The sequence below is a fragment of the Balearica regulorum genome, chromosome 7, assembly GCF_011004875.1.
Source record: "Balearica regulorum gibbericeps isolate bBalReg1 chromosome 7, bBalReg1.pri, whole genome shotgun sequence".
In the NCBI taxonomy this organism is placed as follows: domain Eukaryota; kingdom Metazoa; phylum Chordata; class Aves; order Gruiformes; family Gruidae; genus Balearica; species Balearica regulorum.
Genome location: NC_046190.1, coordinates 14,735,534 through 14,757,465, shown reverse-complemented (window position 1 = coordinate 14,757,465; position 21,932 = coordinate 14,735,534). Strand labels below are relative to the sequence as shown.

The window sequence follows — 21,932 nt, the reverse complement described above, 5'->3', positions numbered from 1 at the left end:
TTCGCCTCCTCAGTCCAGGGCTTTCGGTGCATTAAAATTCAATCGCTGTGACTTCAGGCCTGTCTCCAGCAATGTGCCGGGACGTGGGTCTCAATGGGGGCCCTTGATCCCAGTCCCTGGGCTGAGCTGCAGGTGTCTGGAGCCATTCCCGCGACAGGCATCTGCCCTTCACGGCTTCCTTGCTCCGGTTCCACCTTCCTCCTCCTCCTCCTCCTCGCCCTTCCTCCCCCTCATGCTCCGAGCTGCTCCCTCTGTTCTGCCTTTCCGGTGGCTGCAAACAATGTCCTTATTCACTCAGCGGCTGGGATTTGGCGGCGAGGGGAAGGCCCGGGCACAGAGGAGAAGGAAGGAGGGAGGCAGAGAAGCGAGCACGCCTGTCCTGGGCCAGCCGTCCAGCTGCAGTTAAAGGCACTCTGTGGGGCAGTCTGGCACTCTGCTCCCCCCCAGTTTCCTACGGGAAGGAGGGATGTGCGCTCTTGCGCTTTGTCCACCTGCCGTCCTGTAATACCCTCCAAACCTGTGGCGGGTTTCAGCCCAGTTTATTGGGAATTAGCATCCTGCAAGTGTCCTGCAGGTCAGTGTGTGGGGATGTGGTTGCTCTTTCCGGAGGAACAGCCCTGAAGGATGCACAGCGCTTATTAGACATCAGAGAAGCTCCATGGGCTTCATTTCCCCCATTAACACAGCAAGGCTTTTCACTGCTCCTGCTCTCATTTAAAACCAGAGCTGCTCAGCGGGTCGTGGGCACCTCTCTGGCTTTGGTGAAGCTGCCAGGCTCCTTCCCGATCCCACTGGGAGTCAGGCAGGGGCTGGCGAGAGCTCAAGCCCCCAGGGAAGGGATGCTGCCCGCTCTCCCCAGGAGGCACGCAGGGACCCTGGCCATCCTTGGAGCAGGCAAAACTGTGGGGCATGTTATGGTATTTTGCTGCCCCGGTACCATCCCCAGGGCCACGGGCTGCTCGGGGCTTCAAAGGGAGATGAGGGGAGCACTGGGCTCCAGGTGGGCCAGGGGGATAATCCACCATTACCATGGGCTCAGCAGCAACCACAGACTTAATAACCCTGTCCTCTGTGAGAGAACAGTGGTGAGACCAGCCTAAGAAAATCCAGGGAGACATCTTGCCCACAGCTTTCTCCCTACCTGGGAGGTCTCGGGTGGGTGTGAGCTCCTGCCCACACTCCAGTGCCCCCCTTTGCAGTGGGGAGTTGCCTGGCTGGCTGAGCTGGACCTGTGTGTGTAATACAGTCGAGGCTTGTGGTGCTGCACCCCTGTAATGACTCTCGGATGAGGAGCCCAGATGCCCTGTATTGTCTGAGCTATTAAACTCTTTATGACCATCTTTCTGTCTTGCAGCTGCAGGCATTTAATCTTGCAGAAGTTCGCTCTGTTGGGGCAGCCCTGTCCTCCAGCAGAAGTTCTCCTGTCCTCTGCCTGGAGAGGTGGATGTATCCCATGCTGAAGCGGCATTTGGGAGTGGGGCCAGTGCAGAGCTGCCCACATGCACGTTGAGGGGGACGGACTGGGAGACGCACTGAGTGTATGCTGGGCAAGGGTGGTTTCCCAGGTGGTGGTTTCCTCCCAGCAAGCATTGGGCAGATATTGATGGTCAAGCAAGCCTTTCCCCGGCATGATCCCACAGAGAGCAGCTGTGCGTGTCCTCTCTGGAATGAGACTTTGCAGCACTTGCTTTGCTTCTCACAGAGATGACCTTCCAGGTAGCATTTCTCTCCCAGTGCGTGACCTCAGTACCCCAAACCCAACCCGACTTGCCACGATTGCTCCCTGGGATGCACCCTGCTCTGCCAGCAGTGGGGCTCCTGATCAGTAAGCAAAGGATAACCTCTGCTTGTTTCTCCGTCCACCTTCAGCGGTCCTGCTCCTGCGCAGGGTTGATGCCCATGGCATGTTTGCAGAGAACCCCAGTAACCTCTCTTAGGGCTCAACCTTCCCTCCCTGTTTTATTTTTTTCCATGAGGAGGGGGGAGATTACTTGCAACTCCATCAAAATAAACATGTCCAGCAGCTAGCCCCATCTCGCTGGGGCCTGCGGGGTTGGGGTGGACCAGCCACTTACCCCAGCCACAGATTAACTTATTAATTAATTAGATGAGTCCACTCTCAGCTAGTGTTGGAATACAGAGCGGTTTTGGTGGTCATTTTGCAAACGGGCGGCGTGTCTCAGAAAAGACAAACTGGGATCACGGAGTTGCTTGGAGCCTGGGAAGGGTGCTTTTACGGACGGAGCTGTGGTTCTCCCAGCATCAAGGTCATGCACGAAATATGAGAAATTACCCTGAGAAATTCTGATCCTGGAGGAGGAGGAGTTCATGACTTCAGAAATACCAGATTTGGGAGGGGATGGAAAGGAAGGGATATATTTTCCTTTTCAAAATACCTAAGGAATTCAGCTTGTGCTGCAGAGACAATGAGATTTCGCCCCTTGGTGCCAGAAGGGGTAGTTCATACCCGTGTGTCCTGTTAAAGTTTCAGTTGCCGTGGGTGAAAAGTCCTCCCATCCTGCTGCAATCCCAGGCATGTATGGTTTTTAAATCGCCCTAAAATCAAGACAGTAGCTCAAATGTGAGATTTAAAGAAAACACTGCATGTCCTCCATTCTCTCTGATTTCTATGGCTTTAGGTTGGATTTTGGTTACTTTTTCCAGCTGTGAGTGGCTATTAAATTAACTTACATATATAAAAAAGTTATTTTTATGCATTTATTTACGTATATATTTGTGATTTCACATACTTGTATGATTCCAGGAGCGGAGCACTGTGAGGTTTGTTACAAAACACAAAGGTTGGCAGCTCTGCCACAGCAGCTGCAGGGCAGCAGGAAGGGGACGATGGTACGTGCATGTCCAGGGCTGTTTGGTTCATCCCTCGGGGTCCCTTACACTGGTGGGGCTGGCAGGGTGGCCTCTGCCTGCCCAGAATCTGGCAGCGATGGGAAACCTTGCTTTTCCCCGCAAGAGCACCCCGGCAGCATCGGGGGGGAAGAGCAGGGGCTACCTCGGGGTGGCCCCATGTCGGACGCCTGATGCATATGCCGAGGTGGGATGGGGATTTGGCCTCTGCCCGGTGAGCTGCGGGCCTTGGATCCTGTCCTGCGTTTTTTCCCCATCCCTGCCCCAGCTGGCAGCTGGGGAAGGCGGGCAGGGGACCCCGCTGCTCCCGGCGACTCTGCAGGACTCGGCCGTCCTTGCAGTGGGCTGGTGTGGGGGTGGGTCTGGCTGCTCATGGTGGAGACAGGGAATCTCTGCCAGCAGGGAGGGAGGTGTAGGGAAGGGCTTGGTGCAAAGGCTCACTGTGTCTTTTGGCTCTCCAGCTTGGAGAGCAAGAAACTCAGCCTATGCTGCCCCGGCTCCCAGGCTGAACTGGCCTCCTGCAAGCAGGGATGCGGGAAGGTATCTACTTCCCTGGACTGGGTGGCTTTCCCATTAGTCGACTGCACTTTCAGTGGGGAAATTCCAGCCTGCGAATGCCAGAGCCAGGCACTCTCTGCTCCACACCAGGCCCACAGAGAGGGATGTTGCAAACCATGTTTTCAGTCAGTGGTGCTTGGGAGCAAGTTGGGTTGATGTGCACCTGCCTGCGCTGCTGCCAGAGCAGGTTGCTGCTCGCTGCCCCTCTGCCTGGCTGCATGGGGCTGCCCACAGCTCTGCCCAGTGCTGGACCCAAAACCCCAGCTGAGCCGCCAGCAAAGCCGCCAGTAGCCCCGCAGCCTGGCCTGGCTGCCGGCACAGGACCTGGGACACGGTTCCTGCCTGTGCCCTTGGCTCTCACCAAGGAAGCAACTCTGGAGCTCATTTCCCACCGTATTTAACTCAGGAGCAGGTTGCAGCCTCCCGGCACTGCAGCAGTGCAAATAATGACCCTTTTAGGATGAAAAAAAGGAGATCTTTAATATATGCATCAAATCTTTCTCCATGTGGACGTTCCCGCCTATTCAGCTGGTCTTAAAACCAGCAGCAGCGGTGATGCCCTTTGATGCTTGCAGGCCTGTGTGTTTCTGCACGCACATGCCAGCAAATGTCCACCCCACGCCTGGGGGTCTGTGCCACTGTTGCTGCCCTTCAGACCCTCTTTCAGTGGATGTGCTGTCTGTGTGTTCATCTGTGTGCATGTGCATGGGTGGGTGCACACGCGTGGGCACCAGGTGCGCATGTGGAGTGCGACTGTGAGTGGGAAGATGTGTTTTTTTAGCTCCTTGTTATTATTAGTGGTAGGAGCCCAGTGGCCGTGAGGCTGGAGGTGCCCGAGACCTTAAGAAAAACAACAGGAGGGAGGAGGCTTCGCATTCCTGCTCCCGAATTGAGTCGGAGGTGACAGCCTTTCCCTGCAATGCAATTAATCCCGGCAGCGCCTCTGCCACCCTCCCCCTCCCGCCTCGTCCAGGAATTAATTACTTGATTATAAATCCCCGAGCGGCAGTTTATAATAGCAATAATCCCCTCGAAATTCATCCTCGCTGCTGGTTTCTTCCCATCTCCCCCCCGTCATTGAGTGTCTCTAACGCCGTGTCTCCATGCCAGGCGAAGCCCTCCTCCTCGCCCCGCCGGTGTGGAGGTTTTTCCCTGGGAAAAATTTTTGCCTGGGGGTGGAAATTAGGAGTTGATTTTGACGGATGTTTTGGGAAACGCTGCCCCTGCTTGCAGGGACGGAGCTCTTCTCTCATGAGTAGTGGCTTTCATCCTGGCTGGAGAAGCGTGCAGGAGCAAGGCGCTTGCGCTGAAAGCTGGGGATAAGGTTTTGTCCCAGTTACTGGGCTGATGGCCCAGCCCCAGCCCCGAGGAGTGGGGGCCGGGGGCTGGCAGCATGATGGGGGGAGGCTCTGTTCCTCCTCTCTCTGTCCCTTCTGATTACGCTGATGCTGGCTCTGGGGCTTGTCACGGAGGCGGGGAAGGGAGAAAGGATTTGGCGTGGCATACAGGGGCGCGAGGGGGGTGGCGATGTCTCGCGGGAGCCTGCCAGCGATGGGTGATGGGCCTGGAAACGGTGCTGCCATAGTGGGAGACGAGCCTCTCCGTGTGTCCCCCAGGGTCCCCAAGACTTTGCAAGGGGGTGCCCCCATCCAGGGGACCCAAATCAAGATCCCCAGCTAATAAGGCAGCCCAGCACACATGGCCCCAGCGTGGCCATTGAAATAGCGAGGTTTCCACCTCCACCAGCCACGTGTGGGCTTTCAGCTCGGTGATGCCATCCTGCCAGGAAAAAGCCCTGTCCCCTCCAAACCGTGTGGGAAGAGCTGGTACGGGCGGCACCGAAGCTTCCCGGTGCGTGTGGCTGTCAGGCTCTGACGGATGCTTTTCTGTCTTTTCTGCAGAAGATGCTGATGAAGCAGCAGGACCGCCTGGAGGAGCGGGAGCAAGACATCGAAGAGCAGCTCTACAAGCTGGAATCGGACAAGCGGCTGGTTGAGGTAACTGGTGCTTCACCCTGCTGTGGCCAGCCCCGGGGACTGTCACCCCATGGCGCAATGGGGACAGGCTCCCAGGGCGTAGGAGCCGAGTGGGCAGAGAGGAGGGAGGACACACAGGGGAAGGGCAGCCAGCCAGACCTGCCATCTCCATTCCTGTCCTGGCAAGTTGTACTTTTGGGAGATGAAATGTGGGCTGCCCTACAGCCTCATGGGTCCTGGGGTGAGTTGGGAGGCAAGGAATGAGGCTATCCTTAAATATCAGGTATGTCCCCCCCTGCTTCAGCTCAGCACAGCCTTCCTTGGGCCACCTGCTTCATCCTGAGTGGGAGGGGAGGGTGTGGAGATGGGACACCCCCGAATAAACTCCTGAAATACCCAGGAGGTGAAAGAGATGCAAGTGAGTGTTTGCTGGGACACAGGTAAAAGAAGATCAGCTCATGGTCCTTAAAGCCTCTTGGCCTCCCAGAGCGTGGAGGGAAGGGTTCTGGAGCATGATGTGACCCCAGTCTGGGGTGGGGATGATGGTGAGGATGGGCAGGGTTTTTCAAGGGAGCAACACCTCCCTTGGTGGTGTAGCAGGTTCTTGCTTGGCGTTAGCTTTCCTAATGGTGATCCCCGCCTAGACCCCAGGAGGTAGGTCCAGGGGATCCGCTGGATCAGCTGAACCTCTGCAGTGGCCCTGGTGGGTCTACCAACACGTTGGGGTCCCATGTGGCAGCTGACCACAGGTTGGTCTGTGTGGGCATTGCAGGAGAGCAGAGCTGTGGTGCAGCGCTCGGGTCGCACCCACCCCTGCTGGGGAAAGGACCCAGGTGTCCTGGGACATTACGGCGGAGGTTGGAGGGCGCAGAGGGGCTGACCCTGCTCCTCTCCCCCAGGAGAAGGTGAGCCAGCTGAAGGATGAGGTGCGCCTGCAGTACGAGAAGATGCACCAGATCTTGGATGAGGACTTGCGGAAGACCATGGAGATCCTGGACAAGGCCCAGGCCAAGTTCTGCAACGAGAATGCAGCCCAGGTCCTGCACCTCAACGAGCGCATGCAGGAGGCCAAGAAGCTCCTCAGCTCTGTCCAGGTCATGTTCGACAAAACCGAGGACATCAACTTCATGAAGGTGAGATGAGCTGCCCATGCTGGGGGTGGGACGGGGCCAGGGGGAGGTCTGGTTGTGTAGGGAGCATTGTGGAGCGAGCTGAGGGCACCGACAGGGACTTGTTGGTGCCTCCAGAGAGCTTGGCAGTGGGGGAAGGCAAGGAGGAGCGGGGCAGGCTCAGCGCTCTGGCCTTGGCCTCATAGAGATGCTGCAGCTGGAGATGGGGCTGGAGCAGCCTGTGCCAGGAGGGAAGAGGGGGCTCGGCACCCCTGGGCAGCCTGCTCCCTCCTGGGGGCTGTGGAAGGTGACACCGAAAAGGGAGGTGATCACTGGAACAGGGACTGTCCTTACTGACCAGGGCTTCTCCTTCCCCTCCTAGAACACCAAGTCTGTGAAAATCTTAATGGACAGGTAAGTGCAGCGGGGCAGGCGTGCTCGGGGGGAAGGGGGGCTGTCACGGGGGCGGCAGCAGCACAGTGTCCGGAGGAGAGGCAGGGCCAGGGATGCTGCAGGGCCTGGGAGAGGCGTGCTCTGTGCCTCAGTTTCCCTCTCTGAGAGGATGAAAAATCCCCTCCTGGGGCCATTGAATCAAGTCCTCCCCTTGGACTAGGGGAAACAACAGTGTGTTTGTGGGAGAGCAGAGCTGGGACACAGCCAGGATGGGACCAGTGGGTTGGGGTGCAGGGCGCAGTCCGGCTCTGCTGGGGCAGAGGCAGGGCAGGGGGTTACAGCCAGCGCTAGCAGAGCTGGGGCGAGCTGGGGTGGCAATGCGCGTGGGAGGGACATGGGCTGTGGGAGGTGCGCCCTGGCACTGGACGTTCACAGCAAAGCTGGACAGGGAAGGTCCTGCCCATCAGAGCGAGCCAGTTCCCTGCTGCCCTCCACACTGCTGCCCTAGGGAAGGGGTTTGACACTGGGAGGGTGCGGGGGAAGGATCTGTCTGACCCTCCCCTGAGTGTACCTTGTCCCTCCCGCCTCTCTCTGCCGACGGTCGCCAACAGGACCCAGAACTGTACAGGTGGCAGCCTGCCCCCACCCAAAATCGGCCACCTCAACTCCAAGCTCTTCCTGAACGAGATCGCCAAGAAGGAGAAGCAGCTCAGGAAGTTGCTGGAAGGTGGGTGAAGCCTGAGGGGTGCTGGGGGGCGTGGGGCACGGGACCTTGCTACCTCCTGTATCCATAGCTGGGTGCCCTGCAGATCCCAGTACAAAAGGGTGCAGGGACCCCTGCAAACCCCTGTGGTCAGCTGGGTCAGGGCATAGAGGTGCTGTGAGGCCAGTTCCTGGCTATCCCCAGGATATTTCCCTTGGCTTGTGGAAAGGCTGTGTTTTGGGGTGACACAGCAGGGGGGCTGGCCATCAGCAGGAAAAGTCAGTGGAAGGATGGGGGTCAGCGCATGGGCAGGGACAGCCAGGGGACAGCGTGGTCCTGCAGCCCCCAGCCCATTCCTGAGAGCAGACCACATCCTGCGGAGGCTTCCCAGTCCTCTCTCCTTGCGAATTTGGGTTTGGGACCCAGGCTGTCCTGCTCTCATCCTGTTACGGACTGTGGCCATGAGCTGTGCATGGGCTCAGCCTGCGCACGTGTTGGCAGAGCAGCGCTTGGGGCTGCTCCAAGCCTGCTGGCAAGGTCCCAGAACAGAACCTGCAAATTCACCTGCGTACGGCTGTGTGCCCAGTTCGCCGCTGGTGGGGCAGGCTGGGGAGCCCTCTGCTCGCACCAGGCTGGAGCACGGGTCTCGAGGCTTCACTGCCAGTTCGGACCAGCGGCCGGAGCACCCTGGAGCTGGGCCATGCCACGCCTGACACAGTCTCTCTCTCCTGTTCCCCTCCACAGGTCCTCTGAGCACCCCTGTCCCCTTCCTGCAGAGCATCCCCATGTACCCCTGCACCGTCAGCAACTCCGGCGCGGAGAAGCGCAAGCACTCCACCGCCTTCCCTGAGGGCAGCTTCCTCGAGCCATCATCTGGGACTGTGGCGAGCCAGTACATGAGCCAGGGCGCTTCGGCTGGCGAGGGGCAGTCCGCACAAGCCATGGTGCCTTGTAGCTCCACGCAGCACATAGTTGGACTTCCCAGCGGCCCGCAGCCGGTGCACTCGGGCTCCGTCTTCAACCCATCTCACTACCCCAACACCACGTCATCTCAGCAGTCTGTGCTCTCCCAGTACGGCGGGCGCAAAATCCTCGTCTGCTCCGTGGATAACTGTTACTGTTCCTCCGTGTCCAACCACAGCGGGCACCAGCCCTACCCGCGGTCGGGGCACTTCCCCTGGACGGTCTCCTCGCAGGAGTACTCCCACCCGCTGCCGCCCGCCCCCGCCGTCCCCCAGTCGCTCCCAGGACTTGCCGTGAGGGAATGGATTGACGCATCCCAGCAGCACGGGCGGCAGGATTTCTATAGGGTCTACGGCCAGCCGTCGGCGAAACACTACGTCACCAGTTAACCATCACACTCTCCGGAGAGTCCCGCTCGATGACACGTTCGGAGAGAAAAGTCTGGTTTGGTTTGGCTTTTCTTTTTTTTTTTTTTTTTCCCCTTCTAAATCAAACCCAATTTTTTTCCCCACCTCATGCCTCTCCAGGATTTTGGGGAGGGTTGTTCTCTCATCTCTCTTTTTTTTTTTTAATCCTTTTAAAACAAAATAATAATGTTTTTTTTCCTTTTAATTCCTTTTTTTAATTTAATTTTGGAAAGTCCTTCCTCCCCCTCGCTGGGAAAAGACGAGGGAGAAATTACCGAGAAGAAATTGATGGGGATTTCAGTTGGGCGTCTGGGTCTGTGCGTTGCGCTCTTCCTCGCTCCTCTCTGCCTTTGGAAAACTTCAGAAGGGACAATGGCACCTTCTCTCTTTCCATTTCTCCAAGTTCATTTTTTCTGGTTTGGTTCAGTTTTTTCCCTTTCCCCACCCCTCTCTTTCCCTTTTTAAAAAGAAAAAAAGAAAAAAATCTTATCATTGATTCAGTATGAAACGATACTTGTAGATTTTGGGTTTGTTACCTTTTTTTTTTTAAAGGCTGATTTTTTTTTTTTTTGTGTTACGAGGCCACTTCTCATGCATATTGGCATTTTTTTTTTCCTTCTTTCAGAGATTTGTAAATACACAATGGCAGGAAATTTAATGCACAAAAAAAAAAGGGAAAAGAAACTTTAAAAAAAAAAAACAAAAAAACACACACGAATAAATAAATAAATAAATAAAATCTGTTCTAGTTTTCAGGAGGGGAAGCGTGGCTGAAATGCATCCCCCTCCTGCGTATCGCTGATGCAACTTCCTGTAACAAGCACTTTGTATAAAAAAAAAGTGGACTTCCTGCTATAAGGCACAGGTATTTATTCTGTAACCGATTTTAGAACACACACACACACAAAAAAAATATTCAAATAAATGTGATCACTTAGTGCAAACGCCTCGCTCTGCTGCAGCTCTTCCCCGGGGGGACCCCAGCTCCGGTGGGAGGTTCCCACCTGCCTTCGGAAGGAACCAGTAACTGCTCCCCGGGTCCGATGATGGGGATTTTTCGGAGGGAGCCGCTTGGGGATGGGGTGGTGGTGGGTCGCGCCTGGGGAGGGGGTCCCCACCAGCGCCCGTCCTGCGCCCCAGCCCTGTGGGGAGGGATGCCGGAGCCGCAGCTCTCTGCCGGCTCCCTCCCAGCCAGCAAGGATGTGAGTCAGGAGCGGAGCCGGCTGGGCCACATCCTGCCCGCGGCCTCCAGAACAATCCCCATTGTGGGACGGTGGCTTTCCTGCCTCCGCCAGCATCCACGGTGCCGGCCACGCCGCAGCCCCGGCACCCGGCCCTCGAGGCTTCATCCCCACCTAAAGCCCTGCTCCCCCATGGGGTTCTGTGAGTGCTGGCAGCACCCCAGGCCATTTTGGGGACCCTCCGTGCTTGGCCAAGGGTGTGCGGTGGGGCTGTGGGCTGGCCTGGCTGCGGCTGTGCAGGGGCGAGCTCTTCATCTGGGGAAAACGGGGCTGACTTTATAAAGCAGAGCAGCGTCTTAGAGGCATTAGGGTTTTTCCATCACTCTCTTCAGGCTTGGTTTCCTTTATTTTTTTTCCTGGTTGCAAAACATCCCCAGTTTTGTTCCGGTTTGGATTCCCCCTGTGCCACTTTGGTGGGAAACGGGAAGGGGAGAGAGTCTCAATGAGCTGAAACTGGGGGGGCAGCAGGTCCAAGGGAGGGGGATCCTCGCACCCAGCTCATCCTTCCACCCCCAGGGAGGCGGCAGCAAATCCCTTGCAAATGGGGCCCCATTTCCAGGCGATGCTGGGCGGGGGAGCCAGCACCCACCGCCCCTGCGTGCTCCCAGCCACTCTTCAGGTGGGTGCTGCCCTGTGCGAGGGTGCAGAGGCCAGTGGCTCATCCCCGCTGCCCTCCTGGGCTCGTCCCAGCCCTGTCCTGCTCAGATGCCTCAGGAAACACCCAAACACCCAATTCATTGGGAGATTTGGGGGTTCGCTTCTCGGTGACAAGCAAAGTGCCCTGGGGCAGCAGGAGGGAGCAGGATGCTCCCAGCCTCTGCCGCAGGGACCCCGCGATGCCTCCCCCCTCTGTGTCCACCTGGCTGGCTGCGGGGGCGGAGAGCCTCGGTGGTGAGGGGGACACTGAGGTGGTGCGAGACGAGTGACCTTCCTCCCCATGGGGGGTCCCAGGAGGGATCCCCAATGCAGAGCCAGGGCCACTCCCCACCCCAGGGTGCTCCCCAGCCATGGCCTCTGTGCTCAGTGCCCCCAGGTTTGCCCTCCCAGCTGTCCTCCTCCTCCTCTTCCTCCTTGGCACAGCTGCCTCCTCCCATGAGAGCGAGCAGCTGCGGCCCCGGGCGGGCATTAAAGCACCTGTTGCCTATAGATGGGGGGACGCAGGCGCAGCCCCTACCCTGCAGAGTGACGCCCGAGGGCTTGGGACATGTCCCCACCACGGGCCACCCTCACCCTGTGCCTTCACCAGAGGGAGTAGCCCCAAAACAGCAGGTGCCCTTTGCAGAGCCCTGGTGCTGCAGCCCCCCGACCCCCCCCAGCCAGGAGGTGTCCCCGCCACATTCCTGGTGGCGGGGAGGGAGGCGATGGCGCCCTCAGGTCACCCCCCTGAGCAGCGGGAGGAACACGAGCCCTTGGCCTCGTTGGGTCAACGGTGTCCCAGAGTGCCGGGAGGGGAAGTGCTGATGCGGGTGCTGAGCGGGGTTTTATTGATGGATGGCTCTGTCCGGGGGGTGGGAAAAGTGGGGGGAGCAGAGCCATATCCATCCATAAACAGCTCAAGTTGTGAATGGAAAGAGACGGATTAGGAGCTGGGTGAAAACATGTCACACAGCGGAAAGAAAAATGAGCAGCTGGGCCAGACCAAATTGGTGTCTGATGAAGGACGTGGGGCCTGGTGGAAAAAGGATCCCTGGCCGGCGGTGCTGCTCGGGGGAGGCTGATGGGGAACAGCTGGAGCCGGACACGCACATCTGGTGGAGCAGGGTGAGGGGAGAGGCGGCGGTGCAGATAACCAGTGCACCTCTGGGCACCGCGCTCAGGTTGCGGGGCTGCGGCTCACCCCCTGGATCGGTGCCTGGAGAGGGGCTGGTGCTTCATTTTCAGGTTGATCCCAGGGAGGGAGTGGCAGCACCGTGGCCCATCCCTTGGCAGGGACTTACCCGGGGGGTTCGGGCTCTGCCATCCTGAGGGGTCCCCAAGGTGGAGGAGCCGCTGCCTCTTCCACCATTTGCATACATGTAAATAAGCAATCAACATAATGAGGGCAAATGCAAACCAGGCTTTCAGTTTGCAACCAAGTCCTATTTTTAACCTTGGAAAAGGGTTGCTGCAGGCCCTGTTCCTGTACCTGTCGCCACATCCAGCTGCATGGGTGCTCGCACCCATCCCTTGCCCCAAAGTGCCGCTGACCCCACAGCCACAGCCAGTGTTTGCCATGCTCCAGTCCCATTACCCAAGGAAACAGAAATCTCACATCTTTGCGGAAAGACGCACACCACAACATCACATCCCAGCTCATGGGAACCTTTTTGGGCAGCTCTCCCGCCCCCAAGCCCCCTGGTCCCACTTTAAGCTGGGACACGTGCCTGGGGAACCCCCCCCAGCACCCTGGGAATGAAGCTCCATGCTTAAAGATGAGGGGTATATTTAGACGGCGTCAATTTAAGTTTGCACATCAACCTTATAAATATGAAAGCCCATCTCGGCGAGATGTTTAAGATACCTCATCAGCCCTTGGAAAATATGCAGGAATATTAATTAGCCAGATTTGGGTATTATCTCGTAATGAATAAATGAAGACACTCGCTGCCTAAGATGAATCACTGGTGGCTTGCTGTTTTTTGGTTTGTTTTTTTTTAAGAAAAATGTGTTTCTAAGGTAATGCGCTCTTTTTAACCCGAGGCCCATGGAGGGGCTCAGGGCATGCAGCTATGCTGGGGCTGGGCAGGGTGGGACACCTCAGGGTGCCCCTTACATGGAGGGGCCCCTATGGCTGGTGTTTTACACCCCCTGATTTGGCCCCAGATGGCTGCAGCGCTTCTGGGGACGGAGGGACGGGGACAAGGTTGGAGCCCTGCCCTGGCTGCAGCAGCCCCGGGCCCAGGATGGAGGCGAAAAGTGCAGGCTCAGTTCTTTAAAAACTTATTTTTGGCTTCTTCCCCTCCCGCCCTCCTGCTCTGCTCCCCCAGCTGCTTCGCTCCCTCCAGCCAGGCCAGGACGGGAACTTCCCGGTTGCTGTAGAAACCCAGATGAAGGACACACTTCAAACGAAAACGCCAAACAAGAAATGGCTTTGTGCGTGCCTGAACAGCCGCTTTTCCCTGCTGGGATGCGGTGACTTTGGTGCCCTTCTTTGGGGCACCCTGTGCAGCTGGGGGCGGGCTATAGGGCTGGCGGAGGGTCCCTGCCAGCCCCAAAACCCTGCGCTGAGCAGCGAGCAGGGGCTGGGGGTTCCCAGGAAAGGGGCTTTGAAGGTCTCCATTGCCCACAGGGTGCTCGGAGCATCACTGCACCCAGGGATGCAGCAGCCATTGGGGTTTTGCCATCCTTGCCAGCTCTGGCACCCTGGGCACCATCTCCCCACCTGGCCTTAGAACTGAGGCACCCCTGGGACCCCAACGGGCATCACCACCTGGTTTGCAAGATTTTTTTGGGGTGGCAGTTTCCAGATGGAAGGAAGAGGCTTGGGGCTGAGCCTGGCCAGAGGTGGCTGGGGATGGCGAGGCCAGCACAAACCTCGGGGTGCAGGTTGGCTGGCCGAGCTGATGGGTCAGGCAGCAGAGCTGTGTCCCATGGGCGCAGCGAAGGGGCTGCAGAGGAGATGGGTCCAGCTGGACTGACCGGCAGCCGCGGCCACCTCAGGAAGCATTGGCCAGACCCCGTCCCTCGGCACCCCCCGGCGCGTGGCGGCTGGCGGGGCCGGGGCGGCGCGTGGGTGTGGGGCGCTGCCGGCTGCCGGAGCTGCCATTGTTTGCCTTCAATCAAGATGTTTCAGGCAGAATCAAAAGCACCAACTGGGGAAATCATCATCACAAAAAATCTTGCGCCTGCAAAATAGGTCAAGTAAGACTCCAAAGAGAGAGAGCGTCTGATCTGCATTGCAAGGAAGAATAGCAACAGCTGTGATCTCCAGTATATATGGATGGGCTGGGGGGGGGATAAATATATATATCCATGCATATGTATAACCGCTTACAGCTGTTGGGCCGTATGTTCATTAGGGCCAACTGTTTTGGAGGCAGAGGGATCAGCGCTAATCGGGAAAGCGAGTTTATCATCACATTCAGAGGCAAAAGTGTCAGGAGCAACTGCAGCCCCCCCCACCCTGCAGCCTGCACCAGCTGTGCCACGCTGAATGTGCTCGATTCAGCGTCCGCCCCACCGGCCCCCAAAGGGCTGCGAGACCTACGGCTCCTGCCCCAGCTCCAAAAGTGACTGTGAGCCATGGCCCCAGCCCCCTGCCTGGTCCCAGACCCAAGTGCCACCCCTGGGTGCACAGGGGCTGCCATGCCTCAGTTTCCCCATTCCCCCAGACCGGCTCTCCACGCCCACGCCACCCTCCCGGCCCCCCATGGCGTGGCCCCCTTGGTTATCCCTGCCTGGCGCTGGCCTCACAGGTGCCGGCTATAAAAATGAACTCCGAATACATGTAAATCCTCCTGTCTGACATGAGGGAGGGTGCTGGAGCCGGGCAGGACAGCTGGCTCCATCACCCCAAGACGCCAGGCTTTGCCTGGCTGACCCAGCTGTTGCAGGCTGGGGACTGCACGGTGTCCCCAGCCCATGGGCGATGCTCTTGGCATGGGGGACCTGCTCTCCACCTCGGCACCCCGAGCCCCTTCCAGCTTTCCTCCGCCAGCCAGAAAAGCCTTAAAGCTTGCAGGCTTCGGCTCCCATCAGTAGCACAAAATAAAGGTTGCAAAGCCAAGCTGCAAGGACAACTTCCATTAAAAATACCTCTCATCCGAATGATTTATTTGCAGGGCGTTCCTGCCAGCTCCTAATGCAGCTCAGACTTGGGGCCTACCCTACCTGACAGCTTCCCTCCCTTGTAGGATTATTTATTCAGGGCTGCGTTTGGCTGCCCGGCCGTGCCGCCCGTAGGGCTGCGGCTCAGAGCCGCACCGTCACGGCACGTTGCTAGCAGAGGAGCTCCTTCCAACCTTTCCTCTTCCAACTGGGATTTCACTTATTTTTTTTCTCCTTTTTCCCATTAAAAAGGATACAGATATTCATCTCGGTCAGCTAGCTAAATAGGAAATGTGGAGGGGGCACACAGACATCCTCCGACCCCGTGCTGTCCCCAGCAAGCCTTTCACGGCATCCCCCAGCCCGGGCACAGCCCGACTGCAGCTTTACAGGAGTTTTGCTTCCAATCGGCACTGAGAAGGGAAATAAGTGAACAGATTGCAATAAAAAAATCCAACAAGCCCAAATGCAGCCAACTGAGCCCGAAGCTGCAATTTAGCCAAGAGCCAATCACAGGACTGTGGTGCGAGCTTGTTTCCACTTGAACAAAACAAAATAAAATGAAAGAAAATTAAAAAACCTTCAGTGCAGCGCCGGGGTGGGTGCCGGGGTGGGTGGGCAATGTGGCTGGAGCATGGCCGTGGCCATCGGTCCGGCCGCCCCTCGCTGACGAGTGCCCCGGCAGAGGGTGGCAGGGCTGAGGGATGCCCGCGTGGCGAGAAGGCGAAGGCTGAAACCGCCAGCTCTGCAGGCCCAGATATCTCTGCTCTGACAGAATCAGTCATCCAGGGGTGCGAGGCCGTAAACGACAGGGAAATACTAGTCAAAGAGGAGCAAAAATCTCAGTGTTTATTTCTCCTTCAGGCTGTGGATTATTATTATTTTATTTTCTTTTCCCCCTTTCCGCATCCAAGCCACTTGGTTCCTTGTCCTTTCAGGAGCACTAAATTCATCATGTGAATGTAAAGCGGGGCTTGTGCGGGGAAGGGAGCTGCGGTTCGCTCGAGCAGACACATGCAAGGTCACACGCAGCCTCGCCATAAATTACGGCATGTCCCACCGTAAACAGCAACAGGAGAGAGGAAGCGCAGCAGCTCCAGGGGCTGGGGGCCGCAGGGGCCGATACATAACGTCGTGACAAGTCAAACAACTCTTGGGGTGTTCACTTGCCAGAGAAATATTTTTCACATCCAATCCATTAGGCAAACAAGATGAAAAAGTATTTCCTACTTTGCTGAAAAAATATCAGGACTCAGTTTAAAGCGTGCCTTACAAAAAAAAAAAAAAAGAGAAAAGAAATTAAGTGTTACCATCTATAATGTTTTTTTCCAGCGGCTCTGACAGCCTTCCAGGCATCCTGGCCATGCAGGGAGGGAGCTGATGCTTTAAAGAGCTATAACAGTTTCTCGCTTTTTGGCTCGTACTGGTGTTGCAGGAAGAGTAATGAGACAAATTAGTTGCAAAGAAACAACCCCGGAACTTGCTTCCCCCTCAAAACCCCCTCCAAACCCCGCTTCACTGAACCAAACCCAAATAACTCACTGCTTTGCTTTTTCCTCTTCCCTTTTCCTGCCAGGTCGGTGGGGAATGTGTTTCATGGCACACCTTTTATTAACCTACAAAATTATTTTCTAAACAAAAAGATCCTCCCAAAGTTTGCCTTTCTCGCTGGCTGGCTTTTCTGACAGTTTTGGACAAGTGAAAATACAAAGGCAAAAGGTTTCTTCCAACAGTTTTGACCACTTCCAGCACCGGTGACCATCCCTGATGGGGAGGCAGAGAGGAGCGGTGGAAGAGCAGCGTCGCAGACTGACTGGCAGCTCTGTGGGATGGCTCAGTCCTCGACTGACCGCTGGAAAAACGAGCCTGTCGAAGAAAAAGGATCACCTCCAAACACGAGTTGTCTTTCTACTAAATTTTAATTTATTTATTTTTTTTTTGACAAAGACATCTAAATTATACACTGAGTAATAACATGACCAGATATTGCAAATAACCCTTTTTGGTGAAATTCAAAAAGGGAACATAAAAGAAAGAGCTTGTGCGGACACGTCCGGCCCAGGGACTACAACAGCCGCCACCTTTTGCTTTAGCAGAAGAGTAAGCCTGTGGGGCAGGGGGGGAGGTTGAGTGGGCTGGTCTCATCCCAGTACACTTAATAAAAGAAGTCGGGTGCTTGGTTATATTTTCGACAGAGAAAAATGTCATTAACGTGCAAGAAGCAGTATTGGTAGGGGGAAAAAAGGGAGAAGGTTGCATGAGGCTTTGGCGAGCATTCTCCAAGGGCAAGGAGAGACAGTCTCTGCCAGAGCTGCCGCAAGGGACGCAGCTGTGGCCGGAGGAGGACATGATTCCCCATGCTCAATGCTTGCGGTCGGAGCAGAGGCTTGGACCCACATTTCCTGATGTGCCCTTGGAGAATTTCACTTCTCCGTCATCTCTCCCCTCCAGAGAATACACGGGGGCAGGAGAGGCGTCTTTCATCTATCTCAAAGGTAAAACCAGATTTAATGATGTGAAAGCGAAGCGAAAGAAACTCCCTGCAGGAGGGGAATTAACCCCTGCGACAAACTTCTCGTGGCCTGGGGTGGATCTGTCTGTCACTCCAAGCCTTTAAATCAAGGCCGGGTGTCTTCCTACCAGAGGTGCTCTAATTCAACCGCAAGTCACCGCGCCAGCAGGGTGGCGTTTAATGGGCTGTGTTATGCGGGAGGTCAGGAGAGAGGAACATAACGGTCCCTTCTGGCTTTAAAAATCTATGAACTGATGCAACGTGTGGCAGAGCTCCACCCATACCAATGAGGCGGTTTGCTTCCCCCAAATCTCACCTGAAGGAGGGCAAAGCAGGCAGAGTTGGAAGGACAAAGCCTTGCGTATGCAATTACCATAAACCAAACAGGAGCTGAAGGGCTGGGAGAGGGGTAGGGGTTTCGCTGAGCAGCGGCAGGCATTTTTGGCTGGCCCCAGGCAGTTTTACAGGTGGTATTTAGCCACGTGCTGCCGAGGAAGGAGAGCCCTGCAGAGGGTATAGCGAATATAAATATAAATGCATTCAGATAAGGAGCGGCAAGTGAGCAGAACCTCAAATCCTTTTACATTTTCACCAGGTCGATGCACAGAGAGATGTTTACGAGACAAAGACCATTTACAGCCATCCCTGCAGGGTGATTTACTTAAGTCATGGTCATTTTAACCCTCCACCTCCATTCTCCCAGCATAGCTCACTCCATCACGGTCTTCCTCTCTTGCTACCTGGCGGAGGTAAACCAAATTTATCTACTGGATTACAGGGGAAGCTCTGGCTGGTACAGATGCACACAACCAATACGTGTAGCTACATGCAAATGTAACGAATGAGCCAGCAAACACTTCTGGATCCTGAGTTCAGAAAGGCAATTTTTTTCCTCCCAAATCGGAGCTGTAGGAAAATTACTATATATTTATTTGACACACATTTCCAAGTTTAATCAATGTGAGCCTAAAAAAACCAAATTAACCTCCTGGATGCTTTTTGGATTGAACTGTGGCACAGACGAGGTGTCACAGGGTAAGTTTGCCACTGGTAAAAAAGTATGGCGCAGGGAAGCAGCAACTCAACTCCCTTGCGAGTGAGAAGGCTAACAGCCCAGCCCCCAAGGGGACTTTGCTCTGTCCTGCCTGGGCCAGGGGAGGGGTACCCAAGCATTTCACTCTGCATCTGGCACACAATACGGGCAAATCCAAAGCTCGGGAGTATCTGTCACTAAGCTCTGCCACTCAGCCAGCACAAAGCGTGCCTACAAGAAAGGGCCGCAATTCTTTACAGTGCTTGCATCAGGCAAATGCATTAATTGCAAGGAAAAGGTGATGCTGGGATGCATTTCTCTTCCTTGTGCTGACCCAGGAACACGTGGTGCAGATTCCTAGGGTTCCCAAATGAGCTACGTTTAAATGAACATCTCTCCTCACCTTATGACTCCTTACTCAATCCATGCAAAACTGGAGCTGTGTCACTAGCAATTGCTTAACAGCTCGCTTGAGCCTGCTGTTTCCCACCCCCAGCCGTCTGAGTTTTAAAGCAAGGCTGCGCCTCTCCGGCATGCATGTCCTGCCTCGGTGCTGGAGACAGATGCACTCAGAGGGTGCTGACTCACGGACGCAGGCAGATTAAAGTTGGATTGCTAAAGCAGTTGCTGTCCCAGCTGTCCCTCTGCCCCCAACCACAGCAAAGACAGTTGAACTACAGGCAGATCAACCCCTGAACCGCTACTGTACATCCTGAAGTATTGGGGGGGGGGCCAGAATCAGCCCCAGATGATTTTATCTGCCGGGCTGTAATACGTAGGCGGCCAGGGGCTGCTTCACGTACGGTGCAGATGTTTCTGCCGTGAGGTGGAGACGTCCAGGGGAAGGGAGGAGCAAAGAGCCGGGAGCTCCAGGGGTGTCAGCCGTCTGCCTGGGTCCATGAGTCAACTCGCTGACGCGTGGTAAAGCCACATGCTTTAGTACACGCAGCTTTCCCCACACTGCCCGCCGGTCCGTCTCCAAGAGGTGGAAGGGGTAATGCAGTCCCTAGTCATTCTCTGGCCTTTCGCAGGCAGGCAGCAAACAAAGCTGGCAAGCAGGGCAGTGGGATTATTTTACCATCTGTGCATTAGAAACTGGCCCAGGAGTCACCAAGCTCGCTTCACGCAGGACATGGCTGCTTTGGCGTGCTAATGACTCCTGCTCGCTGTCAGCTGGGGCTAGATTTGAATCGGGGATGAGGAGGGGGAAAACACATTCTCTTCCCTATTTCAGCAACTGCATCCTTTTAAAGGAAAGCCAGTTCAGGGAAGAATGAATCCTCATTTTAAAGAGCACTTCCCATCTGCCGTTCATCAGGCTCCTCACCCTCTACCAGGGCAATCCGCTGGCACTGGGCTGGGGGACCTCAGGCCCTGGGGCAGCCAGCCCGCTGTGGGGCAGTCCCCCCAAGTCCCTCAAAGGGCTAAGCAAGGCTTGCCGAGGAAGGGGGGGGGGGTAGGAGAATATATTTTGCATATTTCAAAAAGGAAACCTGGGACCTGGTATCTCATTCTACAAAGTAATCATGGACTTAATTGCATTTTGCTGCAGAGTTGCCTTAACATCAAGGGAAAATCAACAGGGATTGTTCAACATCAAGACTAATCTCACATATGGAACTTACTGAATGTAGGAACCACGTTTTTGCTGGCTCAAGGTGAAATGCTGGGCTAAATTCTCCTTCAGCTGCGAGAAAAGCCCTAGGCACGCTCATCCTGCATTATTCCAACTGTAAAGAGCTTCAATTATACATACATAACCCTTCTCTCCCTTCTACAGCGGTGTCGCAATGCAACAGTGCCTCGTTATGATCAAACTCCTCTTTTATGGCTATAGGAATATGTGGAAGTCTTCTACCCTCATTACACAAATTACTCCTTAGCAGCTTTATTTTAAGAAACTACCCACAATTGGTAACACGACCGTATTTTATCTGTCACTGAGGGGAAGCTGTGACTGACACCTGAGCATGTCCTCAGCAACCACAAACCTGCACATATAGGGCAGGTCCTATGCATCTAAGCAGCTACAGTAACTCACCACTCCCTCTGCTCCACACTGAATCACAGTCTTGCTTCTGCTTACAAAGTTGCTTGCTAATCAGACATTTAATACTATTTATGCATAGGGAGGAAATATATAATTCCTTTATTGGGATAAAAAAAATGATACTAAAGAGCAGGTCAGGTTCCAAATCCAGCAGTAGGCTTTAACCGATGTTGTTCCCTTTTTTCTCTTTTTTTTTTTTCTTTTAACAGCTGTAGCTGTGCACAGATGGAAAAACATTTGGTCAGAAAGCAGCAAATTAGTGTTTTCAGGCTAGAATTCTGCTCCCACCGCTCCTCCATTTCCATGCAGCTCAGAACGCTTTATTTCTTCTTAGCATTGACATTTTTGCACACCCAATTCATGCCGTCCTTCAGACAGAGAAAGGTAATGTTAGTCAAGCAAAGGGAAAAGGAATCCCCCAATCCCACTCGACCGCCATTCTTCAAGCACCGTGTTCTGCCTCCTCATCTACCCCCTGCCTGCCCTCTGCACCCCAAACCGCCGTGGGTTAAAAAAATAAGTGCTTCCTTGCTCAGTAGATGTTGTCACACAGAGGTTATTAAATCTTTCATCTGACCATAAAAAGTATCATCGTCTCATCATGTCGCTATGTGTAGGTCCTTCAAGGAAGGATCATTTTGCAGTCAAGGTACGTCAGTAGCAGATGAAGGCTCAGTTCCAGGTTCAGCTGCAGATAATTTGTGTAACCTTGGGCAAGTCATCTTATCTTTGAGACCGTGGATTTTAGGGGGCTGTTTCTTATACAGTCAGCTCCCTGTGAAGAATACGGCTCTAATTCTCTGCTCAGCTGCAAGCCTTGAAATCCAGATCCGTGAAAGCCACTGCAATAACTGGATCTGGACCCTGCTCCCTGTTCCTCAAGGCCCTCACAGAAAATGGGCCCTCAGGGGTCCCACAGGGGTTCAGTAAGAAGCGATGTGGTCACATTTTAAGAGGCTGATGTACTCGTTAGGGTATATCTCCATAAAACATTTGCACAACTTTTCTGACCACTGCAAGCAGGATGGTAGTATTTCTGCTGTGAATACCCCATTTGTGAGTTTATTGATGAGATCCCAGACTGGGACACGCTATTGAAGGCCAAAGCAAGAGTTTATCATCTGCTCATGTCACCTATCTGTTAGGAGACGCACAAAACGGTGCACAAGATGCACAGTCTCCTCATACTTGTATCCCATTGAATCCATTTCCTCTACCATGCCTACAAGGTATCTCTGCTGACAGGGAGGCTCAGGGCGACAAGACACCAGGTAGGCTTTTGGGGACAAAAGGGGAGCAGCACATCTTTGTGCTTGGAAATTGGGCAAATGTCACCTTAGAGTTCTGGTGGAGAGGGGATTTCACTGTATTAT

General features: G+C 55.0%; 3 protein-coding genes across 4 annotated transcripts in view; 2 read left to right on the top strand and 1 right to left on the bottom strand.

Annotated features, from left to right (window-relative positions):
* The window catches only part of TRIM8 (tripartite motif containing 8), a 29,769-nt gene extending 19,848 nt beyond the window's left edge, over positions 1–9,921 (top strand). For both annotated transcript variants that reach the window (XM_075758026.1, XM_075758028.1), the window contains 5 exons: positions 5,328–5,423; positions 6,302–6,535; positions 6,894–6,925; positions 7,516–7,631; positions 8,352–9,921. In XM_075758026.1, the coding sequence (XP_075614141.1) occupies positions 5,328–5,423; positions 6,302–6,535; positions 6,894–6,925; positions 7,516–7,631; positions 8,352–8,959 (1,086 nt within the window). In that variant the 3' untranslated portion in view covers positions 8,960–9,921. The remainder of the gene's footprint in view (positions 1–5,327; positions 5,424–6,301; positions 6,536–6,893; positions 6,926–7,515; positions 7,632–8,351) is intronic.
* SFXN2 (sideroflexin 2) overlaps positions 1–21,932 on the top strand; it is a 139,897-nt gene that overhangs the window by 85,923 nt on the left and 32,042 nt on the right. The gene's annotated exons all lie outside the window — the stretch shown is intronic.
* Positions 16,865–21,932, bottom strand: part of ARL3 (ARF like GTPase 3) — a 30,208-nt gene continuing 25,140 nt past the window's right edge. Inside the window, exon 6 of the mRNA XM_075758036.1 lies at positions 16,865–20,927. Coding sequence (XP_075614151.1) covers positions 20,880–20,927 — 48 coding nt within the window. The 3' untranslated portion in view covers positions 16,865–20,879. The remainder of the gene's footprint in view (positions 20,928–21,932) is intronic.